Source organism: Chlorocebus sabaeus, chromosome 10 (genome assembly GCF_047675955.1).
Source record: "Chlorocebus sabaeus isolate Y175 chromosome 10, mChlSab1.0.hap1, whole genome shotgun sequence".
Taxonomy (NCBI): domain Eukaryota; kingdom Metazoa; phylum Chordata; class Mammalia; order Primates; family Cercopithecidae; genus Chlorocebus; species Chlorocebus sabaeus.
Window position 1 is genome coordinate 70,277,535 of NC_132913.1, and position 25,970 is coordinate 70,303,504.

Consider the following 25,970-nt stretch of genomic DNA (forward strand, 5'->3'; position numbering starts at 1 on the left):
ATTCAAGAAAAATATGTAAAAACTGAAAATAAACTGGATAAACATCAGGCATGCTTAGGGCAAGGAACCTATCTCTAAATTGAAAAGTCCTGGTAATTGATCTTTGTTCAATTAAGAAGCATTTTCCACACAAATATAAGTATCTAGAAAATTGATGGAAATTTATTATTTATTCTAAATCCTCAAGTATTTCATTCTTCCAGAGAAAAAGCAATGGCAAATTACTATAAGGAATTAGTGCCCACAGAGCTAAACCACTGAATACAAAGGAACGTGGGTATAGTTTTTATTCGCTCATTTCAATTATTACCTTCTACTTGGGGTTATTGAAATTGCTTATTCATAAATTATTTTTCTTAATCTAAGTTTTGCTAGTATTTTGTTCCTCTTAAAAAACAAGACAAATTCAGAAGTTTGGTTTCAAGGAATGCCTTGTTCAAACTCTTAGTATGATATTCTAAGGCCAGGCTGTTTAAAGTAAGAGTGTACTGAGATGCTATTTGGGTAAATCTCTGCCTAAACTGTCCCAGCTACCACCCTAGTCATCAACTCTCAAGTGGACCCCTACAGTAGCATCCTAACTGGTCTCTGTACTTCTGCTCATGCCTCTTCAATCCACATAGCAGCAGCCCAGTGAACGTATTTGGTTTTTTTCTTTTTTTTTTTTTTGAGACGGAGTTTGGCTCTTGTTGCCCAGGCTGGAGTTCAATGGCACAATCTTGGCTCACCGCAACCTCCATTTACCAGGTTCAAGCAATTCTCCTGCCTCAGCCTCGGGCCGAGTAGCTGGGATTACAGGCATGTGCCAGCACCACCAGCTAATTTTGTATTTTTAGTAGAGACGGAGTTTCTCCATGTTGGTCAGGCTGGTCTCGAACTCCCAACCTCAGGTGATCCGCCCTCCTTGGCCTCCCAAAGTGCTGGGATTACAGGCGTGAGCCACCATGTCCAGCCACAGTGAACATTTTAAAGCACCACACTACCCTAAAAAAACTGATTCCACTGATGTTATGCAAGATGTTAACAGCACGTGAAGAATATAGGGGAATTCTCTATACTGTTTTTGCAAATTTTCTGTAAGTCTAACAATACTTCAATATAAAATTCATTTTTTAATTCCAACAGTTTCATCTCACAATTAGAATAAAATACAAAATCTTTACCAGTGCCTCAGAATAAAGTCTAAATCAAAGCCCTTGCCTATATCTAAGACCTCATCTTCTTTCATGCTCCTCCACCGTCACTCAGTATAGTTGCCATATTGGTCTTTCAGCTGTGTTTGCATTCACCAAGTGTGTTCCCACCGCAGAGCCTTTGCACTTGTTCTTTCTCATGTCTGGGGTGCTCTTCAACATTTCTTAGCATAGCTTACTCCCTCACCTCACTTCTCTTCTCTTCAGTGAGGGAGAGAAGATACTACCAATTTTAAAATTTCATTGCTAGTCATAAATGAACTTGATAGTAGGTATAAATTCATGTCTCAAATGAGTTTCTAAATTGATTTAATCCCTTGAATAAAATTCCCAAAATTGGGTAAAATACTTCACATTATGTCCTTTCAGAGTAGGAAAGCATAAAAGAAATGAGTGGCAACTAACAAGACTGACATATGCATATCAAACACAAGCAAATCTCTTAAGATTACCAAAAAATTCTAATTAACACAAAGAATAGTCATGTTTTAAAAGAACCTTAGGATCCTATTTAAAATTATTTGTAGTACATTTCTTTTTTCATATACAAAGTGATTTTACTGGCAGTAAATATTTCAGAAACGCATTTTTCTGAGGAAACGGTAGTAAATACATGTTAGGAAAATATATCCAGGCCAGGTGCAGAGGCTCATGCCTGTAATCCCAGCACTTTGGGAGGCCAAGGTGGGCAGATCACCTGAAGTCAGGAGTTCAAGACCAGCCTGGACAACATGGTGAAACCCATCTCTACTAAAAATACAAAAATTAACCGGGCATGGCAGGTTAGCCACCTGTGTTCCCAGCTACTCTGGAGGCTGAGGTAAGAGAATCACTTGAACCTGGGAGGTGGAGGCTGCAGTGAGCCAAGATTGTGCCATTGTACTCCAGCCTGGGCAAAAAGGGGAGGGGAGGGGGGGATGGGAGGGGAGTGGAGTGGGTTGAAGGGGAGGAGAGGGGAGGGGAGGGGAAAGGGGAGGGGAGCGGAGGGGGAAAGGGAAGGGGGAGGGAAGAGGGAAGGGGAGGGAAGAGGGAAGGGGAGGGAGGAAGGAAGGTTGGTTATCCTAACACTAGCCTAGTAAAATATGCATTACTGAATTACTGAGTGTTTAAGATATATTACCAAACTGAATCCTCTTAATACTTTTTCAAGGTACATTACTTTTTTTATTGTGGTAAAATACATATAACATAAAATTTACCATTTTAACCTTTTCAAAGGGTGCTATTCAGTGGCTTTAAGCACATTTGCACTGCTGTGCGACCATCAGCACCATCCATCTCCAGATGGTTTTCATCTTCTCAATCAAAGCACATTTTAATCCTCATTTTGCAGATACAGAAACAGACCACAAAATGGTAAGATGCCAATCCAGGTCTACGAGATTTCAAAACTTGAAACACTTCTTCAATACACTTCAACATTCAAGTTGCTATACAATGACATAAAAATAGTGTAGGGACAAGCTAAAGAAAACATTTGTATTTAATTATATTATAATCAATTACAGAGACTTAAACTTCTAAAAAATCTAATTCAACCCTTTCACTTTATAATTAAGGTTATGTTTCTCTAAATTCATATTGCTAGTCTTCTGTTTAAATTAATTCTGGAATGCACAAAGAGTTTTCTATTAAAGAACTGAAAGGCAAAGAAAAAAAATTAAAATTTGTGTCCATGCCTCCTTGCAATAGAACTCTACTGCCTCTCCCATTAAGCAATGTTGTCTATTTTCCCACCCTTCCCATCTTGGCTGGCCTTGTGACTTGCTTTGACCAATAGAAAGCAGTAGAAACAACAATGAGTCACTTCTAAGTCTAGGGCAAGGTCTTACAGCTTCTGATTTTGCTCTTTTGGAACACTGAACTAAAGTGCTGTACATGAAGAAGCCTGAGATCTCGTATCACACAGAGAAAGGGCACTTCAGCATCCCTGCTGTTCCAGCTGGGCCCATCCCCCAGAATGCACCAGTGGAATGCACTGCGGCAACCTAAAACCAGTGAGACCAGCAGAGGAACTGCCCAGTCAACCCACAGAATCATAAGAAAAAAGCTGCTGTCGTTTTAAGCCACGAAATTTAGAGGTGATCTGTTATGCAGCAATAGGTTACTGAAACAATTAACATCAAGTTCAGCAATATAGATTAAAATAATTTCTATTTCACCACCTGAGCACATTAATGTGCCTCAGGTAAAACTTTTAAAAATTTAAGATTCTAGCTATAGATGGTCAAATTAAAGCAAACTTGAAATTAATTTTATCATCAGTGCTACAAAAATCACTAATTATATACCGTGGTATAGTGGGGTTGGTCAACTGTAACATTTTTGTATAAAAGGTATCACACTGCATTAATAATACAATTTACCTCATTTAATGGCACTATTTTCCATTACAAATAGAAATATAAATAGGTTAGTTCCTTTACATTCAATCTTAACAATTTTTTAAACCCTTTCTGTGATTAACTTACTTTCAAAACCAGTACACCAGGCATAAATCAAGCTTTTCTTACTGATTAGATGTCATCATTGTAATTGATAATTACACAGATTTATTTATGTCAAGGTGGCCTCAGATGCTATTGACACGTACAAGATAATCTGATATTAAATGGTCCTTGCCTGCTATACTTAAGAGTTTTTATTTCTCTATCAATTATCATTTGCTCCTGATGAGAGTTCCTTTTAATGTACAGTGTGTTAGAAAATATACTTGTTACAATTTTGCCTAACTGACTCAACAAGCTTGGTCATAGGAGAACCAAAATGCTTTTCTCTGAATAAACTTCATTTATTCTAGAATACCATTTCTAGTTGTGCAAAATCATTTGGTTTTTTACAGCTTTATTAGAGTACAGTTTACTTACCATGAAATGTACCCATCATAAGTGAAAAATAATTTTAGTAAATTAGAGTTGTGAAACTATTCACTCTATCCAGCTTTAGAACATTTCCATCATCCCAAACCCTTGTGCCCATTTACAGTTAATCCTGCTGTTACTCCCAAGCCATAGGCAACTACTGATTTGCTCTCTGTCTCAATAAACTTGCCTTTTCTAGACATTTCCTATAAAAGAGAATCAGACAATATGCAGCTTTTCACATCTGGCTTCACTTACTCTGTTACAGCGTTTATCATAGTTTGTTCCTTTTAATTGGTGAGTAGTATTCTGTTATAGGTGCACACCACATTTTGTTTATTCATTCATCAGTTAATAGGCATTTGAACTGTTTCCAGTTCGGGGCTATCATGAATAACAAATTCTGCTATGAACGTGTCTTTGGGTAGACATATTTTCATTTCTCTTCGGATAAGTCCCAGAAGTGGAATTGCTTCCTTCCTAACTCTGAGATGTGATTCAGAGAGGCAAGTGACATGAAAAGTACAGATAAGTGAAGAATTACTGTAATAACATTTTATTCATTTAGACAACAAATATATTAACCTATTACATTACCAGGCACTGTGGGAGAAGCTGAGAAAAAATATGAATAAAGCACTGACCCTGCCCTAAACCAGCTCATTGTCTAGTGAGGGACGTGTATATAGGTATATAGGTGTACAGGGAACGCCCAATTGTTTTTTGTTTTTTGGTTTTGTTGGCTTTTTTGTTCTTTTTAAGGTAAATATCCAGTTTTAGGAGCTGATTATCCAGTTTTAGAAGCTGATTAACTTCTAGGTGCAAGGTTGAAAGATGGTGAAAAACTACTATTCCCATATTCCCTTAAAGACAAAGGTTTTCACCAACTGGCAATAACATGAAAAGGGTAACAACAAAAACAAAATGTATACATTAGTGTGATAAAGACTACAATAAGAAAGGTCAGAGCTTTTAAGAGTGGTGAAAATGTGGAGCAAAACAGGGAAGTTAAAGGAGAGGCTGCACTGAGTAGGTACCCAGGAATGATTTTTGGTACATGAATACATACTGACAGAGGGCATGACAGCTGATGTTAAGTTTTCTGAAGCTGTAAACCGGAATAAAGTTGATGTTTAAATTATCCTGGCTTCTGTCTGGCCTTTTTGGACATCTGTTGTTCTTGGGAGATTTGGAGACAAAGTGAGGTGGCATCACTGGGAGAATAGTTCCCACTTAAAATCTCTAATACTCTGCCTCCACAAATTCTTTCAACACAGAGAGGCCTCCTATCCACTCACTCTACCATCTTTTTACTGTCACTCATCCTCTTATGCCTTTTTTTTTTTTTTTTTTTGAGATGGAATCTCACTCTATCCCAGAGCGTAGTGGCATGATCTTGGCTTACTGCAGCCTCCGCCCCCCAGGTTCGAGTGATTCTCGTGCCTCAGCCTCCCCAAGTAGCTGGGACGACATGCACACATCACCTCAACTGGCTACTTCTTTTTTATTCTTTTTTTTTTTTTTGAGATGGAGTCTCGCTCTGTCGCCTAGGCTGGAGAGCAGTGGCCGGATCTCGGCTCACTGCAAGCTCCGCCTCCCAGGTTTACGCCATTCTCCTGCCTCAGCCTCCCAAGTAGCTGGGACTACAGGCGCCCGCCACCACGCCCGGGCAGTTTTTTGTATTTTTTTAGTAGAGACGGGGTTTCACCATGTTGCCCAGGCAGGTCTTGAACTCCTGACCTCAAGTGATCTGCTCGCCTCAGTCTCCCAAAGTGCTGGGATTACAGGCATGAGCCACTGTGCCCAGGCCCCCTACTTTCTTATCCATCTTAATTTTAAATGGCTCATCATTATAATTACTACCTTGTCCTTCCCTCCCTCTTTCATAACTGTCTGATAAAACCTACAGTAGTAGAAAAGCATATACTTATGCTGACTTTGATCTCAACCTGATTTCATGATCATTGACCATAACTGAGTAGCAATACTACTCAATTTTTTCTGTCAATTCATTTTCCTATTCTCCTAGATGATTATTCCACTCCTTTTTCTCTCTCTCAAATCCCTCAATAATGTTCCTCAACTTGACAGTCAGCTTAAACCTAACCTTAGATCTAGATTCACATAAACAATTGGCTATTTGATATCTCCACTCAGATTTCCAGTAAGCCTCTCAAACTTAACATGTCTAATATTGAGCTACTGGGTACCTTCCCCACTGCATTCACTGTACTACTCCCACCGCACTACCCCAAACCTATTTCTCCTGTTCTCTCACCCTATTATAGCTTGACATTTGTTCAAGCCAAAAACCTTAAAGTCTTATTTCTCACTGTCCATACACCCAACACCCAATTCTTCAGCAAATACTATAGGTTCTGTCTTCAAAAATACATCCAGAATCTGAACACTTCTCACCTCAACCACCCTATTCCAAGCCACCATCAGCTCTCATCTCAATGATGGCAAATTTCCTAACTATTCTCCCTATTTTTACCTTTGCTCTCCTGCAGACTATTCTCTACCAAGTAGCCATAGTGATCACAGTCATACCACTTCATTCCTCTACTACTGCCCTCCTATGGCATCTCAACACACTCAGGGTAATTAGCTAAGGTCCTTACTATGGTCCAGAAAGCCCTATGTGACCTGCCTATTCATTACAACCACTAGCACTTCATGTCCTACCACGGTGCCCCTCAATCATCTACTCTGCTCATAATGCCATCCTTGTTCCTGAACACGCCAGGCAAGCATCCACCTGAGCCTTTGGAGCTGAGGTTCCTTCAGCACAGAACGCTCCTCCCCTAGCTAAACTCATTCCCTCATATCTTCAAATCTCTGCCCTAATGCTTTCTTCTCAGTAAGGCCTTTCCGGGTCACCCTAAGTAAATTAGCATCTGCCAGGCATTAGTCTTATGCATTTACCCTGCTTTGTTCTTCCTAGAACTCTTTACCTGGTATTATATTCTTATTCGTTCATTATTTATTTCTGTTCAACATAGTAAGCTCTATAAGGATAGACTTCTGTTTGTTTACTGCTGGATCCTTCTCTTCCAGAACACAACTTGGCTCATAGAAGGCACTCAATAAAGGACTTAAATAAATAAATGAATAATCACTAGAGAATGTGATAGAAACATATATATGCAGAACTTAAACTAATTTGAAAAGGTCAGGGAAAGCTTCTCTGAATGGTGACATCTAAGCACAGACCTGAAAGACAAGCTAGCCTAGTGAAAGAACATGGGAAAGAGAGACTATTCCAGATAGTAAAAACTGCACGAATAAAAGTCCAGAGGCAAAAGAAACGTGGCCATTTGTTCAGTGAAAGTATAAACATACTTTTCCCAAATACAACACTCCTTTAAAAAATAAAGCAAGCAAATATATTTTCCTAAGGTTCTACATTCTATCCTATACTAGACAATGAGAATTAACAAAGTATACTAGCCTGCATACTCTTGGCCAGGGACCATTAATGTACCTATTTAAAATATTCTTAGCCAAGATGAGTGCTAGGAAGAATAAAAGAAAGTAAGTACTCTGCAACACGTATAATTTATTCCATTGTAGTTTTTATTGTGTTATTTTCGATCTTGGCAATTAACTTTAGATCTGACAAAAGGTAATACTGAATCTGCCATGAAGAAACAATGAGAAGATAACATGCTAAAGGTACTTTAAAGGTACAAGGTTAAAAGTGGCTAAAGGCCCCAAAGAAATGACCAAGGAAACCAAAGTTAAAGGTCAATAGGTGATTAGGTAGTGATAATGTCCTCTGCTACTATGAAGGGTATCAAAATCACCACTGCAGCCAAACAGACTAATGACTGAAAGCTGAAAAACTATCACTTAGAGGCAAGACATAACTTCAGGAAATTTGAAAGTATGGAAAAATGATTACAGATGCCAGAAATGTATATACTTGAAGGCTATGCTATGGAACCCCAGTGTAATGCTTATTGGCAGTCTCATTTCCAGGAAAGCAGAAAGTCTCTTTTCAGTTGAAGAGGTTATGAATATAGTTGTAGTATGACAAAAATACAGAGTACATAAGATGCACAAAATAATATTCTGAAACCACAGGTAGTTATATAAAAAGGATAAGAAAGGAGACGTTTTAAAATAGATGTATTTTGGGATCATAAGAACCACCCTTGAGAATATGAAAAAAAAAGCTTAAAAATTCATTCACACACAAATTCTAAATGCATTTTTAGGGGATTCTCGAACTCATGAAAATTCAGTGGAAAACCACAGGTAAAATCATTACATTGAAGACAAAAATATAACCCATAATGAAAGCTACACAGCAGGCTTTTATAAACTATCTAGATTGATGTTAGAAGACAGAAAGTTAGAGGAGAGTAGGTTCCAGGGGGAAAAAAAAATTATAAAAAGATGACATGATTATCAGGCCAAATAAATTTAAAGATAGTAAAAAGGCTTATAACTAATTTCATAAAGTCATGGTACAACTATGAAACTGTAAAATAATTTTAAGTAAATGACAGAATTTAGGAAGAGAGATTCCTTTTCTCTTTAATGCTAAATATATTATTCATCTTACAGCCCAAAGTGTGACAACGGAATGAAGAAATGCAAACCAAGCACTTAGGCCTTTACTAATATATTTTTTTTCAACCAACATATAATAAATATAGCATCAGAACACTGTATAATTACAAAACCAAAAAAAAAAGCATTAACAATTTTGACATGAAAATAAAAGGATAAATGGATAAATAACCAAGGGTGAGGAAATTAAAAAAAAAAAAAAAAACCTGTATTGAAGTTAAAAAAGGAAGTAATCAATGATCCAAAAATACTAACAAAAATCACTGGGAAAAAGGCTTGAGGGGGGAATTAAGGGGAAGTAAACTGAGCAAGCTAAATCCTCATCTTTTGTTGCATAGAAGAGAGACTGTCTAAAGTTGGTAACTGAAGTTATAAGGGAATAAGCATATTTGTTAGAGTTCTAGCAGTAACCTGTAGAAATAACTAAAAATAGAAGTTCCCTCTGAGGAATACGACTAGGGTAGGAAAAAGTAAAGTAGGAGATATTCACTTTTCATCCTAAATTCTTCTGGACTATTTATTATCATGTATTCACGTTCTTTAGGCAAAAATAAAAAGCAAAAAATTTAAATCACTTTAGGTAGGTCACCAGTGCTGATGCAATTCCCTGCCACTATTTGACCTATTTCAGTTACTTTCCAAATATATCAAAGCAAGGCTTACTTGCATGTCCTGAGGAGTTCTTTTATTTATGGTTTTGTCAAGATAGAATTAAAGACTTTTGTATGTCAAAGAGTCATTAACAACTCAATACTGATGATACCTTTTTAAAAGAACATTGACATTTCAGTTAATTCTCATTGTATCAAAACTGCTTAAATTCTGGCAATGTTTAATTGCTCAGGACCAAATATTCCTTTGATTTTCCATTAGGGTATATATATTTATTCATGATGAAGTATGTTGTTACAACTCCCAGTTACATTATTTTACAGTAAGATGATTCCTTCTAAACCAAATTCTTATTTGTTGGCCTACTACATGCCAGTCAACAGGGATTCAAAGACGAGTGTGTGGTCCAGGAAGATGCAGACATCAGGTACCACAGAGAAAGTGATTTTTTGTTTTGTTCTGCTTCTCCTGGTGGAGGTTGGAGGGAGAGAGGAAGGGAAGGTGAAAGTAAGAGAGATTGGACGGCATAAAAATCAATGTTTGGATTAACATGGCATTTGTCCCAGCAGGAAATGTAGACCTGAAGGGGATAAATTCAAGTGACATTATAGTGGGGAACCCGGACGAGCCATATATGACAAGTTTGATATTTTTTACAAGTCAAAAGGGATTCTGAAGATTCTAGTTTAGATAACCAAGTGGAGGGTGACAGCTCAAGGTGGGAAACACAAAAGAGAAAAAAAAGGTAGGATAATCACATGTTCCATATTGGATAAAAAGTTTTCTGTTTAGCTTGTGGAGCTGTCCAAAGGGGTAGCCAGAATTCAGTTCTAGAGCAGCAGTCCCTAACCTTTTTAGCACCAGGGACCAGTTTCATGGAAGACAATTTTTCCATGTACTGGGGTGGAGGGGTGGCGGGGTGGTTTGGGGTGACTAAAGCACATTACATTTATTGGGCACTTTATTTCTATTATTACATTATAATATATAATGAAATTACACAACTCACCATAATGTAGAATCTGCGGAAACCCTAAGCTTGCTTTCCTGCAACTTGATGGTCCCATCTGGGGGTGATGGGAGACAGTGACAGATCATCAGGCATTAGATTATCTCCTAAGGAGCTTGCAACCTAGATCCCTCGCGTTCACAGTTCACAACAGTGTTCACGCTCCCATGAGAATCTAATGCCACTGCTAATATGACAGGAGAAAGAGCTCAGGCAGTAATGTGAGTGATGGGGAGTGGCTGTAAATACAGATGAAGCTTAGTGTACTCACCCACCACTTATCTCCTGCTGGGCAGCCGGGTTCCTAACAGGCCATGGACTGGTACCTGTCTGTGGCCTGGGGTTTGGGACCCTGATCTAGAGCACAGAATATAGGAGAGCGTATATGTACTTAGTCGAAGCCACAGCGGTAAGTGCTTTCATACACATACACCACAGGTGGGAGAAGTCACTCAGAAATACCCACATTTAAAGGGTACCCAGAAGAAAAGCCAGCAAACTAGACCAAAAAGTCAAAGAGGTAAATGTTAACAGCTTCCATTCTTCAAAAGCAATTTGTCACACACTGTACTATGTGCTTTAGGAAGCAACGAACTACTCCTTGAGATTGGTATTATCACCATTTTGAAAATAAGAACAATGATACTTGGCTGGGTGCGGTGGCTCATGCTCATGCCTATAATACCAGCACTTTGGGAGGCTGAGGCAGACGGACTTCCTGAGGTCAGGAGTTTGAGACCAGCCTGGCCAGCATGGTGAAACCTGTCCCTACTGAAAGAGAAAATCAGCCAGGCATGGTGGTAGGCACCTGTAATCCCAGCTACTCGGGAAGCTGAGGCAGGAGAATCGCTCGAATCCAGGAGGCAGAGGTTGCAGTGAGCCAAGATCATGTCATTGCACTCCAGCCTGGACAACAGAGTGAGACTCCGTCTCAAAACAAAACAAAACAAAAAACAAACAAAAAGAACAATACCTTAAGATGTTAAATAATTTGCCCAAAATCATCCAGCTAGTAAGTGGAAAGACCGGAACTCAAATTCTGCTTTACTGAATCCAGAGTCCATCCTCTTAACCAGTATGTTACTATCTTAATAGGAATCGCAACAAAACAAGGAATGCCCTCTTAAAGACAAGTTAGGAAGGAGTTAAATATGCCTACCGTTTCTTTCTAAGTCCTTACCAAACCACAGTGTGCATGTGTCAAGGGCCTCCCTACACCAATTCCACCACCCCACCCCTAAAACACATTTATGTTTTTAGGAGCTGAGACTCTTGCTCTATTTCTGGGTTACTTTCAATAATACCATTAATGAGATGTATTTGAATAGTTCTACTAAAAAGTACAATCTTTTTTCAGCTAAAATTAACTCAATAATTTTTAAAAAGTGTCGGTAAGTTCAGGTCCTGACATAAGTCTAAGGCAATGTTTGAATACAAGTGAAAGCTGGCTATGTTAGAGTGTATCAAATAGTTCCATTCACCAATGGGACATTTATTTAGTGCCTCTTAAGTATCAGGAACTAGGGATAAAACAGAGTTTTAAAAGGCTCTATTGCTACACCTCTGAACCAACTTTACTGCTGATTATTACACTTAGAGTTACTTTGTCTTTCCTAGAATGACTTTATAAGCCACTTAAATAAAAAATGTTTTACTTAACATCTTATAATTCTATGTTCTTTGGGAAAGGGGATAAATAATATCTACAACATAAAAGATTCCTCTAACTTAGGAAAACATAATTTTCAAATTATTTCAACAACAGCCTGTGTCCTAGTCTAGAATCCCTATATCACTCTTGTGGCACTCTACTCGCCAGCAATGTCCCTATTCTTAAAGACTTCAAGATCTAATTCAACATATATAGGATAGTAATTTTTATCATTTCCTCATTGATTTGGAAATCAAATCCAAAATTTCACATTAAAATGTGTAATAGGTAATTCCATGATAACACTACTGTTCCAGATAATATTTTTACTGTTTTAAAATGACAAACTACCCTTTTAGGTGTAATGCAATATAGGAAAGAGGCAAAAAAAAAGTTTTAAAAATATTAGAAAAAAAATTAGAAAAGTTTTAACATACACCTGAACATTTGCTTACATTGCCTTTTAGGTTTCCTGGGCAAAATAATTTTTATGTGTTAATAAAATAAGAAAGGACTTTCTACTATTTTGTTCATCCAGAAAAATAAGAGATTCCCCTCCACATACTCTTAAGAAACCTACGAGAAACAAATTCCATTTGAGAGTTACACTTTCAAAATAATGAAAGCGTTTATATTATAGATAAATTAGATAATCTTTCAGCTCAAAAATACTTTGCTTAATCTGAAATTAAATGAGGAACTCTATTAATACACATAACCTGGCACACATTAGATAATAAGTGGCTGCTATAATTACAAAACTGGTATGGTTTTTATTCATTTTGAAATTCATTTAATCAGCTTGCTTTGAAGCATATGGGGCATTTAGTTCAACATCATGACCCAAGGAAAAAACCTCATTCCTTGGTCCCAGATTTTCCCTAAATACAGAATTAGAAATACAAACCTTGTTACAACTGGTCACAAAGGGCCCTTACCAAGAAAGTAAAAATGACTCAACAGAGTCCAACATCATCACTGTAGAAGCCATGTCTGTACCAATCCTGCTACCTGTCAGCAGTGCCTTCCTTTGTTGCATATCAAATAACTATGTGCTCAAGGACTCTAAAGGGATTAAAAAGTATGGAGGTTAGGGCAGTTACTAAAAAAAAAAAAAGGAAAAATAAAAATAAAAAATCAACGATTTTTTTGGCTGCAAGATAAGAGCAGAATCTTGCAAGAATTCATTTTAGAAACTTCTATATATATATATACACACACATACATACATACGTACACACACACACACATATATATATAGAGGCTGGGTGTGCTGGCTCAAGCCTGTAATCCCAGCACTTTGGGAGGCCAATCCAGGAGGATCACTTGAGCCCAGAAGTTTGAGACCAGCCTGGGCAACACAGCAAGACCCCATGTCTACAAAATATACAAAAAGTTAGCCAGGTGCGGTGGTTGTGCCCCTGTAGTTCCAACTACATGGGAGGCTGAGGCAGAAGGACTGCTTGAGACCAGGAGGTGGAAGGTTGTAGTGAGCTGAGATTGCTCCACTGTACTACAGCTTGGGTGACAAAGCAGGACCGTGTCTCAAAAAAAAAAAAAAAATTGCATTTTCACCAGAAATCTGTTTTTATGAGTACCTTTTCTGAAATTGGGGACATGCGTTACTTGTAAGACTTGAATCAGAGTAGAAATAGTACTAACCTAGGTCCCAGAGAAAAAGTAAGCATGTTCTATTTCACCTATTTATGTAATAATCCAAAGCACAAGAAGAAGAAAGAAAAGATTGCGATATCAATATCACTTCTACAGTGCACTTAGTAGCCAGAAATCCGCAACGTCCTATCAATCCTAGACACTACTATCTTTTCCAGTCTTTAAGCTCCATCAACTAATTCAACAAGTTAAAAAATAATAATAATAAAACTGAAATCTCACTTCTCATATCTTGATTCGAGCTGGCTAGGAACTTCTCACCAAAATTTTAGCAGACCCAGATCAAAACTGAGATCACAAGACTATATACCCAATACATAGTACTTCAGCAGGTAAAAAAACAACAGAGTAGCATTACAAAGAGAAATTGTAAAGGCAATATGAAAAAACCCAGGCTTTGCAAACAAAACAAAGTAAATACTACAAGTAAGTCATAACATTCAACAACATTGTACAATCAACTTTATAGGTTAAGCATAGAATTACCACACCACCCAGCAATTCTTTCATAGGTTTATAAAGCCAAGAGAAATGAAAACATATCCATATAAAAACTTTCACATGTTTATAGCAACATTATTCATAATAGGCAAAAAAGTAGAAACAATCCAAACATCCATCAACTCATGAATGAATAAATAAAATGTGGTATATCCACACAATTGAATATTATTTGGCAATAAAAAGAAATGAAGATTGGGCACAGCAGCTCACAGTTGTAATCTCAGTGCTTTGGGAGGTCAAAGTGGGAGGACATCTTGAGCCCAGGAGTCTGAGACCCCCCTGGGCAACACAGCCAGACCACATCTGGATAAAAATTTTTTTAATGTTTAAAAAACAGCTGAGCATGGTGGTGTGCACCTGTGGCCCTAGTTACTCAGGAGGCTAAGGTGAGAAGATCATTTTGGTCTAGGAGTTCAGTGTTACAGTGAGCTATGAGGGCCACCACTGCATTCTACCCCGGATGACAGAGTGAAATCCTGTCTCTTAAAACAAAAACAAAGTACTGATACATGCTACAACTTGGATAAACCTTGAAAATATTATGTTAAATGACAAAAACCAGTCACAGAAGACCACATATTATATTATTCCCGATGAAATCTTCAGAATAGGCACAGAGACAGAAAGAAAGTACATCAGTGGTTGCCTTAGGGCAGGGGTGTTGGCAGGAAATCAGGAGTGACTGCTAATGGACACAAAGTTTCTTTGGGTGGTGATGAAAATGTTCTAAAATTAACTGTGGTACTGGATGCACAACTCTGTGAATGTACTAAAAAACACTGAATTGTACACTTTGAATGGGTGAATTATATGGTATATGAATTATATCTCAATAAAACTATTATTAAAAATATCGATTTTGTGCAACAGTTAGAAAGAGAAGAAAAGCTATTTAAAAAAAAAAAAAAAAAAAAAAAAAGCATGATAATAAACAGCTTGCCCAGCATATCAAGAACAGCAGACTCTTAACTGGTCTTTTACCAGACAACTTTACTGTTGTTTCACCAGATATTTCTAATTTTCTAAGGAAAGACCTACTATTAAGAAAGAATGCACATTCTCACATATAAGTTTACACACAAACACATATGTAAACTAAGCTTCAAAGATTCTCTGAAGAGCTCATGTCAGAAATTTTACAAGCTGTAAGAAAAAGAAGTGTATACAAAATAAATATAAGACAGATTTTCATAATAAAATCTCTTTTAGAGTACATAATCTCTCAGATGAGTTAGCCAATTAATGTAACTAAAAAAAAGTTCTCCACACAAATAATAGTGTTAAGAAGTGCAAGTTTTGAATCACCTATTTTGTAATCAGGAACTAATTATAATGTTTTAATATATTGATATAATTATAAAACAATCTTTCTGGCTGGGCACAGCAGCTCATGCCTGTATCCCAGCACTTTAAGAGGTCGAAGCAGGAGGATCCCTTGAGCCCAGAAGTTCAAGACTAGCCTGGACAACATAGTGAGATCTCATCTCTACAAAAACAATCTTTTATGAAACCTCTACTAACCTGTACTCCCCAAAAACAGACTTGATTTTTTTTAAATGCCTTAAAAAGCACTTTATCTGACTTCTTTTTATTGGTTCTTACTAGCATTTTCTTTCTACATGAAAGAGTTTTTAAGTAAAAGTAGTGTCAAAGGCTAAATACAAATCTTCAATTAACATACATGATTTGAGAAAACAAAAAGGTGACAATGTATCTTTTTATTTTTAAACTAGTCAAGTGCAGTAGTGAGAAGGGGGCAAAGAGTAGAACAAGGAGCTGGATCTGTAACTGATGGGGAACAATCAATTGAGGTAACTCACTATTTTTGGACCAGCTGACAATATATCTTTTCAACAGAGCTTCTCAAAATCGAAAATCATATGTGAGAGGATATTTCTAAACTAAATTTGTACGTAAAGCAAAAGAGGCAGCAAAGATAGTAACAAGAAAATATCAGAGGAAAAAAATAAAAAGAGAAAACAGGCAGAAAGATTCTGAGTCAAAATTTATATGAAAATACCACACTGAGGCGAAAAATAATTTCCCAAAAGTAGTTATTCATAGAAATTATTATAAAGATACATAAACATATCAGAAAGACTCTGAATATGACCATTCTTCAGTATACTAAGAAAAACTTTCCCACATGAAAAGTAATATGAGGATAATAAAGACCCTAACACAATCATTTTCTTACACTATTTAATCTTTAGAAATCATTCTGTCAATTACAAAAATACCAGAAAAACAAATACATTTTAAAACTAAACACAGCTAATTACTTAACACAACAGAAGCTCTATGAAGACATTTACTAACTTCAACAGGAAGTTTATGACTATAAGAAACAAAAACATCCCAAGTAGTCACACAAGAATTTGGAATATACACATATCTATTACCTTACTCTTGTTGCAATTTGAAAGGGAATAAACATATAGGAATCTAAGATCTTATCTTTTCTGTAATAAAGTGGCAATGTCGATAAGAGTTACTTTTCCTGGTCTCAGATACAAGAATACTGTCTCAAAAAAAACTCTTAAGGTATATAATCTGTATATCAAAATGTTAACAATTAGGTAAATAAGAGCTACTATAAGCACTGTGTTGACCACTGTTTCTCTAAAAGATGGTTAAAATCAAGTAACAGAAAAATTTAGATAACTTACATTGTTGTTGCGGGTTTCTACAGCAGGGAATTTTCTGACTATGAATTTCACAGCAGATTCCAGGTTTTTGTCGATAAGGTAGGACGGTTTTGCCTTGGGATCCCCACATGCCTATAAAACAACAGTAATAAAAAAAAGTGAAATGCACCCTTCTTCTAAAATCAAAAATAGCAAATCTGCAATTAGAAATTAAAGAGATATTTATTGTTTTTGGTGAGCAGGTGATAAAATGAATAGGCAAAGTGCAGGGATTGTCACAGCTGAAATATGCAATGGGAGACAGTACAGAGATGTTCTTCTACTGAAAAAAAATGCATGGAAAGTTTCAAAGCAGTTAGCGCAGAACAGCAGTGAAGGAAAAAGCTCAAACCTAAAAAAAAGAAAAAGAAAAAAAAATTCTGGTTTGAGGTAGGATTGTATTCATCTGAAGCTAATAAAATATTACAAAATTAAATATTCAGTAGAGTACTAGACATGTTTCTTTCTAAGTGTTATAAAATAAAAGCTCATGTTTAAATGTCTTTTCCAAAATGTTTTCCTCATTCACTTGAAACATTTTAATACAAGAGCCCTAGTTCAAAAGAACTGGAAGCTGTTAAAATTGTCTTTATAGTGCTAAGGTGTGTTGCCTGATCCTCTGAATATCTGAGTTACAACACTGTTTTCCATCATACCAGCAGCACTTCAAACAATGAATCTACATCTGTTCTATATATCATAAGCACAGAACAAATGGATATGTTTACATTTTGACCATATCAGCAGTACAGCATTCTCTGCAGTAAACTGTAAGGCACTATACAAATGTAAGGTAGTATTATTAGAAAGAACTTTCTACCTGAACTACTACAATACAGAATATAATCTTGAATACTGTTCTTGTTTCATTACATGACATTTAATTAACTGCTTCCTAGTGAGATGTTATTCCTTAGGGAATTACTAAAATTATAACATTTCTATTTAACTTCTTTTTATTGCGTTTTAAAAAGGATGTGTCCTTTGAAAAGTTATATCTGTCTGCCATGTGTGAGGAAATATACTACTGCAATTTTATATTTTTCCATTGTTTACTATGGCTATGTTGTGGATTGCAGAAAGAGAAGTTATGAAACATGAAACTGATCTGAAAGCGGGCAAGCGGGCAGAGGGAAGGTGAAAAGCTTTGCAAACCTTCCAAACTTGTCCTTGCTGGGGAAGCATTGTAATAAAAAGAGAGAAAATTACGTGTAAACAATGATTGTCAAACTATGATACACGTTTCAGAAGAAAACTTATGCACTGCAGACTATGAAAAACAGAACAAGATTAGAATTATATGGTGCTACAATTTTAAAGGTATTCTAAGTAGCGAGTTTTAGTATAAAATAAATTTATAGAGTTTATACTATTCATATAAATACTACTGTGTACGTGTACAATCAGGTCAGTTTCTTGGTGCTCTTTCTAAACCAACTTAAAATAATACTAGAAAGAAGGAAAATAAAGACTACATGCAGCTATAAAAACAGGAGCAAAACCATCAGTGAAATTTTACATACCTTAAAAAGAAACGGTAGCCGAGAATAAAAATAAATCGTTATTGGATGACTTTTGTATTTCAGCTCAAATTGAAACTATTTTTCAAACATCACCTAACTTCCTACCACGCCAAAGTATAAAAATCAATGTTAACATTCCTACATTTTCCAAATGGAAATAGGAATGCAGTAAGAAAGCTCTTAATTCTCAAATATAATGAAATAAAACAAAATCTTAAGAAATTTAGAACTTCATAATCTTTAACCAGATTGACATTACTACTATGTATACTCCATTTCAACATCATAAATATTAAAATATATCCAACTTTCCCTGAGTAGACTATCATTTCTTTAAAATATTCTTAAAATCTTCCAATTTATATTCTTCCCCCCAAACATTACATAATAGCTAAGAATAATAATCACATAACTAAAAGTTTGCCCAAACACAAATAGCTATAGATTAGCATTGCCTTACATCAATCGCATAATAAAAATCAAGTATCATAAACATGCTTGAGGTAGTGCAAAATCCTAAAGTGATTCCAAATTATGCACAGTTTTTTCATATGTATTATCTTTCATATTCTAACTATTGAAAAATTTAGCTATCCATTCCCCTATTAGGGACTACCACATACAATGAAAATGAGAGATCACCATATCCATTTCCCACAGTCACAAATTTTACTGTTTAAGAATGTAAACATATAAACAACTTCTTTGGTTGATAACCAAACAAGCGTGTGTGTGCCTGTGTGTGTATACACACATATACATATATAAATGAGCAGCTCTTCCTTCTTACACTGAAAACAAAAAGAACAGAATTTCATTTCGTCCGAGTCCAGTGGCCCACACCTATAATTACAGCACTACGGGCTAAGGGGCTTAAGCCAGAAGTTGGAGACTAGTCTGGGCAACATAGCATGACCCTGTCTCTACAAAAAAAAAGTTTTAAATGAGGTTGTAGAGAAGTAAGCTCAGGGCTTTAAGAGAAAAAAAAAATTATAAGGGCATGGTGGTGCACAACTATACTCCTAGCTACTTGGGAAGCTGAGGGAGGAAGATCACTTGAGCTCAGGAGTTCAAGGCTACAGAGCTATAATCACACCACTGTACCGCAGCCTGGGCCACAGAGTGAAGCTCTGTCTCTTAAAACTAAAAAAAAAAATAAAAAATAAATAAATAAAGGACTATATAATCTGCTTTCCCTGGAATTGATTTACCTTTTACCTTTTCCACACTGCTCAGTAGACATTATCTAACATATTTAATTGAGAGGTAGTATGCCTCAAAGGTTAAAAACAAATATTCTGGAATAAAACTGGCTGAGTTTCAATTTTCATGACTTACTAGCCATGGGACCTGGAATATATTACAAAATATCTCCTAATCTGTTTCTTCGCCTGTAAAATGGGGAAATTTGTACTTACCTCACAGGGTTATTACAAGGATTAGGAGATAAAGAATCCATGTAAAGCATTTAGCAAAATGATAAGCACATAAGTGCTCTAAAACTGCTAGCTGCTTTTTAATAATAGCTATAATGATGATAATTATCCAAGTCTAATATGAATAGTAATCATAGTAGTAACAGTCTTTATATCATAATATATACAGAACTAGCAAGTTAGTGTTAACTTTCTCATGCAACTATTAAACACAATTCCCTCTCTCAATCAAATATTTCCTTTATTCAATTCAAGCCTAAACATCTAAATATAGCCTAAACACAGTCTAAAGTCTACATTTGTTGTAACTGTACAGAGTTTAACCTAATTGTTAAGAACCTGAGTTTCAAGACAGGCTGTCCAAGTTCAAAATCTTGGCTCCATCACTTAACAGCTGTGTACCCATGAGCAAGTGATTCTCCCTATCTGTGTCTCAGTTTCTTCATCTGTTAAACACATAATAATTACAACCTATGCTAAAAAGTTTTTATGTTCACTACATGAAAGTGTATCTGCAGACTTTATAAGAGTATTTGGCATACCAAGAGCACCCAAAAAATGCCAATAAAAAATAAGAGGTTAATAGATACAGAAGTACTGGGCCCCATCTTATCTTTTTCTAAAATCCACTTACTTGATGTATTTGCTTAATAACAAGAGAGACACTTGTATGGGGAATACTTAGGCAAAAAAGAAGTATATGAAAAAAATAAACTGGCATGACTAAAGGTTATCAGCTAGGTGAAATGTATCCTGGCAAAGAACCATAACAAGTAATTCAGGTAAGAAGGCTGATCGGGCATGGTGGCTCACAACTGTAATCCTGGCACTTTGGGAGGCTCAGGTGGGAGGATCACTTGAGGACAGAAACTAGAGACAAGCCTGGGCAACACAGCAAGACCCTATCTCTACAAAAAAAATTTTTTTTTAAATTTTAAGGTTTCCTACTATACTAAAACAGTATAGCAAAATTCCAACTAACCAGAAGTTATAGTTTATAAAAATTCATCTTATTCCCCACCCAAACTCAAAAAACTTTCATTTTGAGGACAAGAAAATCACAACTTGCAATTTCAGAAAACAGCCTGCTATTGGTATACTTGAAACCATGTATCTTCCTATTACATCTACAATATTACACAAAATTAATCCTTAACTCAAAGTTATCGCCATTTGAACTACCAAATTTTTTAAAATAAATACACTATTATATTTAGTTATCAAAACATTTTAGACTAATATATTTCAGAAAGGCTTATCACAAAGACTTAATCAAAAGATTTAACATATTACCAATTCAATTAAACATCTGAACATTTCTATCCCCCCACACTCCCAAAAATAGAAAAAAAGGAAAGGTGAATACAATGTAAAATGATGTCTGAATCCTTGAATTTTATAGCCCTACCATAAAAAACTTTTTCAGAGAATTGATTAAAAGAGGTATTTCACTACACAGAAAGAAAACTATGTATAAAGTACAGAATTGAAAAATGAAAACTCCTCCAAGTACCCTGTTTTACTTTATCTTGAGTCAGCATATTTTCATAAAACATAAAATACTATAATTTCAAATTTCAGAAGATCTAAAATAAATTTAAGTATTTATATAGTTAAATTTCCAGTTCTCAGAATTGGAACTTTATTCTCCATGAATATTCTAATTATAAACTTTTAAAAGTTTGGACTATTTAATGTGGCAGACAAAATTACAGTAATGTTAAGGGATACACTTAAACATAGTAATTAAAAGCCTTGTCTCTTGGGTCAAGTGAATAATAGCCTATATGACCTTAGGCAAGTTGCCTAACCTCTCAGCCTCAGTTAACTACCTATAAATTGAGGATATTATTACTACCTACTGCATAGGGTATACTGTTAAGATATTTAAAAGATACAGATAAACTGTTTATTTTGGTACCTAGCACACATGTAGTTAATAAATAAGTTCTAAATAATTTTTTAAATAAAACTTCCTTATATACATGGATATACATAGCGAGTTCTCAATTACGGAAACAAGATTTTCCATAAAAACAACTCTAGGCTGGGCTCAGTGGCTCACGCCTGTAATCCCAGCACTTTGGGAGGCCAAGGTGGGCAGATCACGAGGTCAGGAGTTCGAGACCAGCCTAGCCAACATGGTGAAACCCCGTCTATTAAAAATACAAAAAAAAAAAAAAGAAAAAGCCAGGCATGGTCTGGCGCCTGCAATCCCAGCTACTCGGGAGGCTGAGGGCAGAATCGCTTGAACCTAGAAGGCGGAGGTTGCAGTGAGCCAAGATCGCGCCACTGCACTCCAGCCTGGGCAACAAGAGTGAAACTGCATCTCAAAAAAAAAAAAAAAAAAAACTATAGGTCAGTAGTCAATTCAGTATGTCTAAGTTCCTTTTAAAACATACATCTGATGTTATTAGTAAAAATAAAGGACAAGGATGTTTCAGAAAACTATACAATATATTATCTGGGCCACAAAACAAACATCTTTGATTAGAAACATCAAGCCTAGACTCTATGCCATTTTAAAATATGACTTTAAAACAAATCTTTCTGCCACTCTACCACAAACCCCCGTACTGAGGCCTTTCCTCAAGCTGTTGCAGCATAAGATTACATACCATCAGCTTAACTTTATGTGGTTAATGTTACTGTTTTTCCAAGAACTTACCATGATGACAAAAAATATAGAGAGAGATTTTTAAAATTCCTCTATCTATTCATAAGAGATTAAGCAACAATCAAGACACAAAAAAACAGACTGCTCAGTAGCTCACACCTGCAATCCCAGCACTTGGGGAGGCCAAGGGTGGGAGAATTGCTGGAGCCCACAAGTTTGAGACCTGTCTCTACAAAATATTTAAAAATTAGCCAAACATGGTGGTAAATGTCTGTGTTTCCAATGACCGGGAGACTAAGATGGAAGGATTGCTTGAGCCGGGGAGGTTAAGTCTATAGTGAGCCCTGTTCACAACCACTGCAAAACTCCAGCCTGGGCAAGAGTGAGACCCTGACTCGAGGAAAAAAAAAAAAGAGATAGAGAGAAAGAGAAGGAAAAAAACAAATAATCAAGATAAAGGTGTTGGAAGTGAAAAGAACATTTACTGTACGAAACACTTGTACTTTAGAAATTATCTAAACTGTTACTCAACAGAAAGGAAAGGAGCTTCTGAAAAATTAAGTAACTTGATCAAGAATTCACAACTACTGACAGGACCTACAGAGAAATTCGTACCTGATTCCAAACACTAGAAAAGCTTATCTAAAAATATACGTCCCCTCCCAAAAATAATGTTTAAAAACATGCTCCACTTATTCAAAACTTCAGCTGCTAACCTCAGGAAGCAGTTGCTATCACAGTAAAAACCTGATCAGTTCAATCCGTTTTACTTTTCTGAGACAGCATCTTGCTATATTGCCCAGGCTGGACTTGAACTCAAGGTCTCAAGAGATCCTTCTGCCTCAGCCTCCTAAGTACCTGGGATTACAAGTATGCACTATTACTGTGCCTAGCTTCAGTTTTATTTTTTAATTCCTATTCTAACTCAGGAATAAAACACATTCTTTTGCCAAAATATGGAAGGAACAATTATTTTCTAGTACAATAACTGAAAAAATGCCAAAAATATGGAAGAAAAAAATGATTTTCTAGTACAATGAATTAACTGAAAAAATATGAACAATATCTCAGGGGTCAGGAGTGAGAATGCTATTTGTGAGGGCACAGAAGCCAGCTCCATCTGAATAATGTCAAGGATGATGAGGAAAAACACAAAATGTGGCCAATTTATACTAGAAAGAGGAATTTAACTTTGACTTAATAACTAAGAAAACACCACATATTTTGCAAAATTGAAGGAATAAAGGGACAAAGATTCTTCCCTGAGTTTTCAACAAATTGAAATTAAAATACCTAGAGGAAGAGTAGACATTACCTGAAATTACGGAATGTAAAAGTAATATATACCTATCATTATTTTATGTTCCAATTTTTTAATAAGGAAAATATTACAGTATGAAAATTGTACATAAGTACTGGAAAACCTATCAAGAGCAAAATAAGACTCAAATTCATCAGTAGTTAGTTTTCCGATTACTTTTTTTCCTCCTGTGTTATGATGTATATTTTGGCCAACCGATCTGCTGTAAGTTAGCACTTTCCCTCTATCTTAGCTAGGTCAAAAGAAAAGAGAGCAATCTACTGCTAATAACTTGGATTAAGAGGCTTGATAACAAAGTATACTGAAATTATTGGAAATGCTTTCAAATTAATGTATTTTATCAATAACTATCTCCTAATTGGAGCCAATAATAAAGATCTAAAAATACAGAAATCACAGTTACTGTCCTTTAGACACAAGTTCTGAGAAAGTCATGAACTTGAAAAACTTCAACCCATTATACACTTCAAAATTCTTTTTTAAAAATTTTAGTGACTCAAAAAAAAGAAAAAAATGTAGTGGTTCAAATGAGTTATTAATTACCATTCCATTTACAAGAAGATATATATGTCACTGTTGCCTTTAAACAGTTTTCAGCTTCCAATACACAGGATCATCTCAGTTTACGAAGCAAAGGTATTTCTGCAGTTTTTTTAAGTATATATATAGTCACACCTTGGCTGTTAAAAAGAAATTGTTATTTAAAGGACTACTGTGGAACACATACTTCTGAAATACAAATAGTTATTTTGTCTTAGCAGTAAGTAGAGATCAAACTATATCAGGCAGTAAAATAGAATAGTTAGGAATGTTTCCTAAAAGGTAGTCTTGAGCTTAATTTAATCTGGGGGTGGGGGGGGAATGAACATTTATTAAGTGTTCACTATGTTCCAAGCCCCAGAAATAGAACTAGTAACAACAGCTACCATTTATTCAGCTCTTACCCTTGTTACAAGGCACTGTACTAATACTTCCTATGGATCAACTCATTTCATTCTCCTCTTAACCTATGAGGTTAATAAAAGTGCATTCCAAAAACGTCAGATAACTGGAATATCTATTTAAGACTACAAGGGTTAGAATCAGTAAGACTGGCATGGCTTAGAAAGCCAAAAAATACAGCTTGAAGCATAACAGAAGCTGAGAGCAAATAAGTACCATGGAGCTGGTTTTGCTAGTAGAGAGCCAATGTGCAGCCTTCCAGAAATTTAGTTATAACTCAGACAACTAAATTAAATCACTACAGTTAATAATTAGCAGGAAAAGAAATTACAGGTATTTAAAAACTTACATTTCACTTATTTCAGTAGTTAACACCGGAACTATTTCGGGATTTTTTTCTGTTCAAGTAAGTTTGGGTCAGGATCCAGATGTATGGAATTTGTAAAAACCTTCCAAGATGATTCTATTATGTATCCCTGGCTAAGAACCACTCATCTCCTCACTCTGTAAGTAAACTACAGCCCAGAAAGGTTAAATAATTTGTTCAAACTAAAAAAAAGTATCAGAGCATTATCTAGAATCTAGCTCTCTCAACTCACAGAATATTCTGCAAGTAAGGAAAATGTTTAGAAAATAAGTGAAGTTTAGAGGTTATATGCCAGCAAGAAGAGCATTACTATTTTGTACTCTTACACAGTCATGTATTGCTTAATGTCATCAGAAGATTTTGTCATTGTGTGAACATCAGAGTGTACTTATATAAACCTAGATGGTGTATAGCCTACTATACACCCAGGGTACATGGGATATAGCCTACTGTTTTCACGCTACAAACCTGTACAATGAGGATACTGTAGGCAACTGTAACATAATGTATATATTTCTGTATTTAAATGTTTCTAAACATAGGAAAAATACAGTAAGAACACAGTATTATAGGACTACTGTGTATATGCAGTCCACCATTTAGGTGTTATGTGAAATATCATTATGCAGTATGACCGTATTTTGTTATCTTTACATAGATGCTCCTCAACTTAACAACAGGGTTACATTCCAATAAACCTATCTTTAATTGAAAATATCATAAATCAGCCAGGAAAGTACTCCCAAAGAGTACTTTGGGAGGCTGAAGCGAGTGGATCGCTTGACCCCAGGAGATAGAGACCAGCCTCGGCAACACAGTGAAACCCCAACTCTACCAAAAAAAATACAAAAATTAGCCAGGCATGGTGGCATGCGCCTACAGTCCTAGCTACTCAGAAGGCTGAGGTGGGAGGATTGCCTGATCCAGGAGGCAGAGGCTGCAGTGAGCTGAGATCGTGCCACTGTACTCCAGCTTGTATGACAGAACTAGAC

The 25,970-nt window shown here is 36.0% G+C and overlaps 1 protein-coding gene across 5 annotated transcripts in view; it reads right to left on the reverse strand.

Annotated features, from left to right (window-relative positions):
- The window catches only part of NCKAP1 (NCK associated protein 1), a 110,952-nt gene that overhangs the window by 79,809 nt on the left and 5,173 nt on the right, over nucleotides 1–25,970 (reverse strand). For 3 of the 5 annotated variants that reach the window (XM_007965562.3, XM_038001877.2, XM_007965561.3), the window contains exons 2-3: nucleotides 17,928–17,945; nucleotides 16,755–16,865 (exon numbers count right to left, since the gene is read on the reverse strand). In XM_007965562.3, the coding sequence (XP_007963753.1) occupies nucleotides 16,755–16,865; nucleotides 17,928–17,945 (129 nt within the window). The remainder of the gene's footprint in view (nucleotides 1–16,754; nucleotides 16,866–17,927; nucleotides 17,946–25,970) is intronic. The other 2 variants (XM_007965564.3, XM_007965563.3) reach the window with 1 other exon arrangement.